Source organism: Pan troglodytes, chromosome 2 (genome assembly GCF_028858775.2).
Source record: "Pan troglodytes isolate AG18354 chromosome 2, NHGRI_mPanTro3-v2.0_pri, whole genome shotgun sequence".
In the NCBI taxonomy this organism is placed as follows: domain Eukaryota; kingdom Metazoa; phylum Chordata; class Mammalia; order Primates; family Hominidae; genus Pan; species Pan troglodytes.
The window spans coordinates 50584203-50594098 of record NC_086015.1 but is presented as its reverse complement, the minus strand read 5'-3'; the positions used below and the strand labels follow the sequence as shown (position 1 = coordinate 50594098).

The 9896-nt window shown below is 44.8% G+C and overlaps 1 protein-coding gene across 1 annotated transcript; it reads right to left on the bottom strand.

The window, feature by feature from the left end:
- Nucleotides 1-3861: 3861 nt before the first annotated feature.
- Nucleotides 3862-8599, bottom strand: CRIPTO (cripto, EGF-CFC family member). Its single transcript, XM_001151101.7, has 6 exons — nt 8306-8599; nt 7156-7208; nt 6937-7071; nt 6450-6564; nt 6243-6352; nt 3862-5203 (listed from the first exon to the last, which is right to left on the bottom strand). The coding sequence occupies exons 1-6, from the start codon at nt 8338-8340 to the stop codon at nt 5085-5087; spliced, it is 567 nt and encodes a 188-aa protein (XP_001151101.1). The 5' UTR covers nt 8341-8599; the 3' UTR covers nt 3862-5084.
- Between the last annotated feature and the right edge of the window lie 1297 nt (nt 8600-9896).

Genomic DNA, 9896 nt, shown 5'->3' with positions numbered 1-9896 from the left:
TTTTCTTGTTTTGTTTTTTTGGTTAAGACTTTGCTGAGGCCAGAGAGGAGCCCTACCAGAGAATGTTGACAAATGGGAGTAGTGCATGGCTCCTGATTAATGTCTAAGCTAAGAAAGAAGCAGTTAAACATTAACTGTTGCATGATTATTGCAACAGCTAAGTCCTGAGGTGACCTGTGAAATGGCACATATAGTTTCATAAAATAATACACAGTTGACCCTTGAGCAACATATGTTTGAATGGCATGAATTCACTTATACACGAATTTTCTTTCATCTCCACAACCCCTGAGACAGCAAGGCCAACCCCTCTTCTTCCTTCTCCTTGGTCTACTCAACATGGAGATGATGAGGATGAAGACCTTTATGATGACCCACTTCCACTGTATGAATAGTAAATATATTTTCTCTTCCTTATGATTTTCTTAATCATCTTTTCTTTTCTTTAGTTTCAAGAATACAACACTTTATTTCAAGAATACAACATATAATACACATGACATACAAAATACGTGTTAATTGACTGTTATCGGTAAGGCTTCTGGTCAACAGTAGGCTATTAGTAGTTAAGTTTTGGGGGAATCCAAAGTTATACATGGACTTTCAACTAAGCGAGGGGTCAGTTCCCCTAACCCCTGTGTTGCTTAGGAGTTAGCTGTGAGGTAGAAGGGTAATTGTGGAGCACAGAAGTTGTGATCAGAGAAGCTAAATGTTCAGTTATTGAAGCAGCACGGGCCAGGCAGTATACATGTGAGAAGGTCATGGGGGCACTCCTTGGGGGTGGATTAGAGCATGTTGGCTGCTCCTGGCTTAGTGTCTGTCTGGGACTCACCCTTGACTGACAGGAACTGCTCCTCCCAGGGAAGACTCTAATGCTGTGGGGGTACAAAGTTTCAGCTCAGGTGATCCACAGGGGTATATTTTGGTACTCCCTGCCCAATTTGAGCTTGAGAAGGGCATGGGGATCAGGGATTTAGACCCCCTAGGGATGAAGGTTTGGTCACCCCCACCAGGTAAGCCACATACAACAGCAGAGGTGCTAGCTCAGGGCAAGGGGAGGCAGAATGGGTACAGGAGGGAGATGTACCTCAGTTCTCTGTTGTGCTCTGAGATCAGCTGCAGGAGAGGGGACTGTAGTCTGCCCCACCAACCCTACTCTGTTAAAGTTCACCCAGGAAAACTGATCATTCAGAATCCTGGAGGAAATGGAACCAGCAGCATGAGCGGTGGACTGTGATGAGACCCACCTTCCCCCAGAGGCTGGGGGTGTTAGGTATGAACTGTCCTTAACTCAAAGGAGTCCACTTACCCAAGGCCATGCGCCCTCCCGGGGGCAGCTTGTGCTCCATTACCATTGATGCCCGGGGTTGGTGGTGGGGGGGGGGGGGGGTAGAAAGACCTGGCTTCTTGCTTCAGCTGGGGACAACTCTGAAGGGCCACCCCAGTTCCAGAACTCCCCATCACACGCAGCAATGCAGGTGAGGTGTCTGCTGACTGCAGCATCAGTGTTGCCTCTCCCTGGCTGGCAAGGGCTGCACCCAGGGCACTCCTCAAGAAACCCCTCTGGGATGAGTCTCTTTGGGAACCTCATCTCAGACACGTTCTAAAGCAACTGCTTCTACCAGTGTTGGGTTTCCTCTAATTTTCTTTTTTTTTTTTTGAGATGAAGTCTCACTCTGTCGCCCAGGCTGGAGTACAGGGGTGGGATCTTGGCTCACTGCAACCCCTGCCTCCCAGGTTCAAGCGATTCTCCTGCCTCAGCCTCCCCAGTAGCTAGGATTATAGGCACACACCACCACACTCAGCTAATTTTTGTATTTTTTTTTTAGTGGAGATGGGGTTTCATCATGTTGGCCAGGCTGGTCTCAAAACTCCTGACCTCAAGTGATCCATCCACCTTGGCCTTTTCCCAAAGTGCTGGGATTACAGGCTTGAGCCACCATGCCTGGCCTCTAATTTTCTTTTATTTAACATGCTATTGTAGTTTAAAAAAATTTTTTTTAATTACCCATAATTATCCTATTCAGAACTGACTGCTTTAATATTTTTATGTTTCTTACCTTTTAAGAACTCTAGTTGAGACCATACTGTCTTCTCCCTTTAACACCTGACATAGTATCTTAAGCATTTCTCCAGAGCATTAAAAATCCTTTCTAAAGATGATTTTTTAAAGGTGATGTAATATTCCATGGTGGAGGCTGAGCTCTGATAAGTAAACCATTCTCTGATGTCAGGCCTTTAAAACAGCACCCATTGGCTGGGCATGGTGGCTCACGCCTGTAATCCCAGCACTTTGGGAGGCTGAGGTGGGCGGATCACAAGGTCAGGAGATCAAGACCATCCTGGCCAACACGGTGAAACCCCGTCTCTACTAAAACAACAACAAAACCGCTAAAAGTTAGCCGGGCATGGTGACGGGCGCCTGTAGTCCCAGCTACTTGGGAGGCTGAGTCAGGAGAATGGCGTGAACCCGGGAGGCGGAGCTTGCAGTGAGCCGAGATTGCGCCACTGCACTCCAGCCTGGGCGACAGAGCGAGACCCTGTCTCAAAAAAAAAAAAAAAAAAAAAAAAAGTTTGACACATGCTACAACATGGATGAACCTTAAAGACACGATGCGACACAAAAAGACAAATAGCGTATAACTCCCCCTACTGGAGGTATCCAGAACAGTCAAATTCAGAGACTAAGTGTGGTTACCGAGGGCCTGGGGAAGGGCAAAGGGGTAGTTAATGTTTAATAGGTAGAGTTTCAGCTTGGGATGATGAAAAAGTTTTGGAAATAGATGGTGGTGACTGTTGCACAACAATGCAAATGTACTTAAATGCTACTGAACTTACAAATGATTAAAATGGTAAATGTTATGTATATTTTACCACAATAAAAATAAGTTGATATAAAGAAAAGCATAAGCACAGATGATGTGGCTTAAATCAAGAACCCATCTCTGTAAAAAATAAGCAAAATTAGCTGGGCGTGGTGGTGTGCTCCTGTGGTCCCAGCTGCTTGGGAGACTGAGGTGGCAGGAGTGCTTGAACTCAGGCAGTCAAGGCTGCAGTCAAGACTGCTGTGAAGGCACCACTGCAGTCCAGCCTGGCGGACAGCATGAAACCCTGTCTCAGAAAAAAATAAATTCTATTTCTGGCCCCAAAAATGTTTTTAAACCCTCTGTGGCAAATATGCAGGTAAAAAGAGAAGAAAATGTGACATTTATTGAGAATCTATTTTGTATAAATGTTTTAACTATTTAACTATTTTATGTCACTTAGTTCTAATACTGTGATGTAGGCATTAATCCAGATTCAGATTAGGAAGCTGGGTCCCACTGTCAGTAAGTGGCCAGACCACCTTCCAAATTCAGCCTGTCTACCTCCTGATTTTGTGCTTTCTGGTACACCTCACTGCTTCATGCTTATTCCATTTTACTTTCTTTCCATTGGGCATTGTAAAAAATGTCACCTATTTGGCAGTTTGCATCTGCAGGGAATTAATTTGGAAAAACACAAATTATGGTACGTAAATAATAGAAGCAAATCTTGTCCTTCACAGAAGAACACACACGTCAAAGCTAGAAACAGAACTGAGCACTCACCCGGGACTTGGCTCTTCTGGTTTCCTCTGTTTTGAGCCAGATGTAGTTGCCATATTCCATATGAAATCAGTAAAAATCAATAAGGTGAAAGGGTTCTGTGACCAGTCATGGTAGGGTATGGGGAGGGAGTTGCCAGGGACTTTTAGGACCCTGGAAAAGATATAACACATCCTCACCATGGTACTTTGGAAAATGCAAAAAGGGCATCGAGAGCAAAAACCTACCACCATAAAGCACCTCACCACCTAGAAATAACCAGTTCACATTTAGGTCAATATAGTTTTCATTTTTACTGTGCATACACATATATACAATGTATTTTAAAAATGGGCTTTACAATATGTAGTTTGATCACTTGGTTTACAACTAAATATATTGTGAACATTTTCTCTTCTACAACAGTTAAAAGAATTGAATAGCTTGGAGGAAACACAATTTATTAAGCAATCTTGTTGGGGACATTGAGGTATAATTTTTTTTCTAAGGAGACTTCATTCTTTTTACAATGCCTTTGGGAAAAAAAAGGGGAGTTCTTGTCTTATATAGCTTTCTATAGATGACGGAAACTTGCCCTTCCATTTAGCCTTTTTACTTGCTTCTCTACCACCACCTAATCACCAATCAAGTAACCCATTTTGTTTTTCAACCTCTCTTCTGTTTGCTTCCTCTTTCCTACCCAGTCTCCCTGCACACACGCAGATGGACTTCCATTCCTTCAGCACTCTTGTTCCTCCCCTTAAAGATGTTTTCTTTCCTTTTAAAGAGACTATTTTAATTGATTTTGATCAACTCTACTCAAAACTGTATTCTAAGGTCCACATTAGAATTAGTCTTTAATAATCTGAAGATATAATTCAATCATTTAAAAGAACATATTAAGAAGACCTTGGTAGAATTACATGTATCAAGAAACACCAGGCCTTGCACAGTTGCTCACGTGTGTAATCTCAGCACTTCGAGAGACTGAGGCGAGTGGATCACAAGGTCAGGAGTTCGAGACCAGACTGGCCAATATGGTGAAACCCCCATCTCTACTAAAAATACAAAAAAATTAGCTGGGCATGGTGACACATGCCTGTAATCCCAGCTACTTGGGAGGCTGAGGCAGGAGAATGGCTTGAACCCCGGATGCGGAGGTTGCAGTGAACCGAGATCGCGTCATTGCAGTCCAGCCTGGGTGACAGAGTGAGACTCTGTCTCAAAAAAAAAAAAAAAAAAAAAGAAAGAAAAGAAACACTGGACTTGGGCACAATGGAGATATGGCTGACTTTCTTTTGAAAAAAGAAGTAGTTTTTTGGGAGAGGGCAGGGCAAAGAGGTAAGAAGTAGTTAGTTCTGTAAGGAAATGTTAGAGACCATTTTGGAAATGTATACATTATTTTAAGGCAACTACAAATGATCATCTTTCAGTTAGGACATTGTAGCAGCAGCCTTTACTGGTCATGAAATTTGCATGATATCTAAAATTGTATTTCTGGAAATAGGTCAATGTCGATTAATAGTAGCTTTGTATAGAAAGGCAGATGCCAACTAGCATAAAAGTGGTAGTACGTGCAGACAGTGGTAGTTCTGGAGTCCTGGAAGCCACGAGGTGCTCATCCATCACAAGGCCATCTGGAAGGTAGGGATGTTTGGTCATTAAAGCAAACCTCTCTGGCAGTTCATCCTGCTGCCCACAAACGTGGCATATCTATACACCTACTGTGAACCTGCTCTTCTCAGGACACTCACACCTGGAACCTAGCCCAGTGGTGATGCCTTCACTTGCAGGAATGAGCACAACCTGGTTAGATTCTGATTGGGCCCCATGTTCCAGGAAGAGAACATGTTCCCTACACATCCAATCACCCAACCCACACTTATCAAACACCTATCCTGAGCCTGACACCCAGGATGCAAATGGCAAAGACACAATCCCTGTCTGGATTGGGGAATTCCTTCCTGTTCTCAGTGAAATATTTGCTTTCATTTACTTCCTGGACTTGAATATTTTCCATTTCTAACATCTCCAAGGCCCAGAACTATAATAGGTCTCTGAATTTGGGGGGCCCTAGAAACCTGGCTCAGGCTAGGGTGGAGAGAGGACTGTCACCTCTTTTCCTCTCCAGGTGCTGCCCTTCTTTTCATTGTATTCCTCAAATCAGTAAAAATCAATAAGGTGAAAGGGTTCTGTGACCAGTCATGGTAAGGTATGGGGAGGGGGTTACCAGGGACTTTTAGGACCCTGGAAGTTTCTAAAGGACTAGCAAGGGGCCAAGCCTCTGATAGAATTTGTAGGCTCTAAATGAGCTGCCCATCCTGGTTTGGGTCCCCCTACCCAAAGGAAAGGAACACCAGAGAACATCTCTTGGTTAAACAAGAGACTGAGACTTGTTTATTTTCCTCAATAGAAGTTCAGACCATAAAATGTCAAATAGACTTGAAATACATCTCTATCTGAAAGGCAGCAGGACTAGCCAGGTTCCCGAGGAAATAAATATCAAAGAGGCCAAGGCAACTATCTCATCAGGAGTCTGCGATGCTTTTATAAGCAGAACTTTGGCTGCCAGGCTCTAGCAAGACAAGAGGTACAAGGAGAGCCTGCTAACTAAGCACCCCCCAAGGCAACTACGTAACTTCAAAGGGCAAAAGAAAGAGGAGAACCTCCACTTACCGCAGCCGGGTAGAAATGCCTGAGGAAAGCAGCGGAGCTGACCGTGCCAGCATTTACACAGGGAACACTTCTTGGGCAGCCAGGTGTCATGGGGCACAGACCCACAGTTCCTGAGAATGAACAGGTAAGGCGATAGCCTTGGGTCTGAAATTTCCACTTCCCTTTCTCTCTCCTCTCCACGGCTCCCCGCCCCTCTGAATTGCTTACTCTTTGCGCACATCGTGCTCACAGTTCCGTCCGTAGAAGGAGGGAGGGCAGGCACAAAAGGACCCCAGCATGCAGGTTCCCCCATTCAGGCAGCAGGTTCTGTTTAGCTCCTTACCTGAAAGGTAAGAACAGATGACTGAGGGTGTAGGGATGGAAAAGTGCAAGGGCAATTCCTGTAAGCGAAGGTTAATACAACACCAATGTGTTGTATTAGAGTAAGACTCTGCGCCTTTGAGCAGAGAAGTCATTTTCATGCATAGGCCAGTGGTGGTTCTGGGTTCCCCAGCGTGAAGTGGACTCAGGTGAGGAAAACTGCACTCTAGGGAAGTAAAATACACAATCCCTGTCTCACTTCCAAAACCAAAAGCAGTCCAGCACCCGCCCAGTTCCAGAACCAGGTGCCCTTTTAGGTGAAAGAGTGTTGGAAAGATACTCAGGAGACACATGAAGGGCCAGGGCAGAAGCATCGAAGTCAGGCAGTTCTTACTGTGCTGTATCCCCATGGGCGGCACACGCTGGGAAGACCGAGGCCGAATTGCAGGCTCCTCCTGGGGCCAAATGCTGTCATCTCTGAAGGCCAGGTCTCCCCGAGATGGACGAGCAAATTCCTGATGGCCCAGCCCTTAACGACAAAATCAATTCATGGAGTCTGTATTTTAGGCCACATAAAAATTGAGAGTGATCAAAAGAACAAAAGGTCTCTCACCGGCAACTAATCCCAGTTCAAAGGCTTTAGAAATGGCCATGATCCAAATCACACTAGGAAGAGGAAGTCAGACATGAGTTAGCCAAACAAAGGAAATAAAACCTTTCAAGTTAACACCCGGGTCCTCTCATCACAAGGACAAGACCACAGATCACTGAAAAGAAATTGTAGAGCACCATCTTTCTTTTTTTAATGGCTAATTCATGTAACAAAGAAAAATGTTGAAAAAAAGTCACCAATATCCAAGTCTTTTTAATATATATTATTATTTCTTAGGCCCTGTCCTCACATAAGTACCTAATTTTAAGTAGGTATATGTCTTTTATCTTCTATTTCATATGTTTCCCCCTGCATACAATTTTCATATAAGGATTAAAAAATAGCTGCATCCCATGTTACTGATGAATCATTTTACAAACTACTGTATTTATTTATTTATTTTTGAGACGGAGTTTCGGTTTTTCACCCAGGCTGGAGTGCAATGGTGCGATCTCGGCTCACTGCCTCCCCTCTCCGGTTCAAGCAATTCTCCTGCCTCAGCCTCCAGAGTAGCTGGGATTACAGGTGCCCGCCACCATGCCTGGCTAATTTTTGTATTTTTAATAGAGACGGGGTTTCGCCATGTTGGCCAGGCTGGTCTCCTGACCTCAGGTGATCCACCCGCCTCCGCCTCCGCCTCCCAAAGTGCTAGGATTACAGGCGTGAGCCACCGCACCCGGCCAAACTATTTTAACCAATCACTTAAAAGGTTTTTAGGTAAAAAATGTGGGTTTTTTTTTTTTTTTTTTGCTATTATCTTAATGGTTTTGCCAAGTATTGAATCTGCTTATACCTTTAATCTTTTCGGAAGATTTTAAATTTGGTTGTAGTATTGACCTTTATTTGTACAAGAATAAAGAAGCACTATTTCATAGGCAGAGTCATTAACATAAAATGAAAATTAACATTAACACGAAAATGTTAAAAGCCAATGGCAAAGTTAGAAGTAACCATGTGAAATTCCAGGTCTTTCAGGAAAAACAGCAGTGCCGTTGGCAGCTCTTTTAAGGCTTGAGCAAGAGAAAAATCAAATGACAGATGTAGAACATTATTTCCTAAGCTGGCAATCTCTAGCAATCAAAAAAAGTTCACATTCAAGATTAGCTCATACCTGTAAGAGAAGCGGGCCATCTTCCTGCAGTCCATAGCTTTTAACAATTAGGGGGAAAAGAGGCGTTAGCATCGCTTTAATTCAGAGTCATTGCCAAAACAGCCAAAGGAAAACATTCATCTCCTAAAGCGAAAATGGCAATTTAAGAAGAAAATGAGAAATTCGCATTCCCCAGAAGGTCGTAGCAGAAGCAGGAGCAAGGCGTCCAGGGGAAACTGGAGGGCTTTCGGCCTTGGACGTTTTGACCTTGAGCTGGAGACTCAGCCTTTCCGGGGATTCTCCTTCTTCAACAACAAACCCCAGTCGGGGCGGGGAGACCTTTCAGGTGGGCGGGACGCCCACCAGCATGACAATGGCCCACACGCGGGAAGAGGAGTCTTGTAAAACTGTGGTTAACTAGCCCTTATATCTCTATCATTAGTTGCAGGCTAAAATGATCAGATGTACTCTTTTGGGAAAAAAAACAGAAAAAAGAAAAATCAGTTTCTCTAATCAAGTTGGTGATTCCAGGTTGGAGGGGTGGTGGAAAGTAATTGCTTTAATTAGGAAAACCTGAAAATGTATGGGTCTCAAGGCATTCGATATTTTATTTTATTTCAGGAAGTTTTACTTCCTGAAATTTTCTTCCACCTTTGTTTTTCCAGAAGGGTGTTTTGAGCCCCGTACTCCCCCTGGGGGATACCCGGGTGGCCAAGAAAGGGGTGCTCTCCGCCTGAGGAGCTAGGTGTGTGTGTAGGGGGAAGACTAGGAAGCTTGAAACTGAGATAGAAGTTCAGGGTCAGGAGGGGTTCCTTGGGGGCTCCAGACTTGAAGTGCAAATTCCAGGCGGACCTGAATTCCTGAAAGGACGCGGGAGCCGGCGCCAGGTGCCCGGGAGAGGGGAGGGGCGGCCAGGGGCGCAGCCGCTGGGACTCTCCAGTGGGAGTGCCGGCCTGTTCCAGGAAAAAGTTCTAGAACCACCGCAGTCCGGCATGGGAGGCCATTTCAGCCCCCAATCACGGGAATTTATTTCAGCCTCTCAGCTCCCACAGGGCGGCCTCTTCCAGCCCCTCTCCGCCTGGCACCACGACACCGAGAATTACCCCCGGACTCTGATGTGCCGCTTGCAGGGGTAAACGTGTTTATTGAGTGGTTCCACTAAGCGCCAGACGCCCCAGATGGAGAGGCGCGTCTATGAGCCGGAGTCGCCTCACCTAACATTTCAATCCTCCGGGTTATTTCATGTGTTATTAAATACGCCCAAAGTCGTTAATAGTTTCTAAATCGCATTTAATTCCAATTTCTAAAGGAAAGCCTGACGGTTACTTAATGTTGCCAGGCACACAAATGCGAAACTTTTATTAGTTGTTTCCATCCATCTCTGTTTATTGGGTTTAGGCCTCGGCAGAAAGAATTGGTAGCATCTGAGGCCATTTCAGCGTCAGTGCCTACCTGTGTGAATGCCATGGATCCACAGGTGCTGGGAAGAGGTGTTATTTACTTCTACACATGATTTTTTTTTTTTTTTTTGAGACAGTCTCCCTCTGTTACCCGGGCTGGAGTGCAATGGCACGATCTTGGCTCACTGCAACCTCCACCTCCTGGGTTCAAG

What these genes read in the sequence shown, in the direction of transcription:
- CRIPTO (XM_001151101.7), bottom strand. Translation starts at nt 8,340, where the DNA reads ATGGACTGCAGGAAGATGGCCCGCTTCTCTTACAG. An exon ending in ATGGCCCGCTTCTCTTACAG is followed by an intron (nt 7,209 to 8,305) that starts GTATGAGCTAAT and finishes TCCTCTTCCTAG; the next exon opens with TGTGATTTGGATCATGGCCA. An exon ending in GGCATTTCTACCCGGCTGCG is followed by an intron (nt 5,204 to 6,242) that starts GTAAGTGGAGGT and finishes CCTACCTTCCAG; the next exon opens with ATGGCCTTGTGATGGATGAG.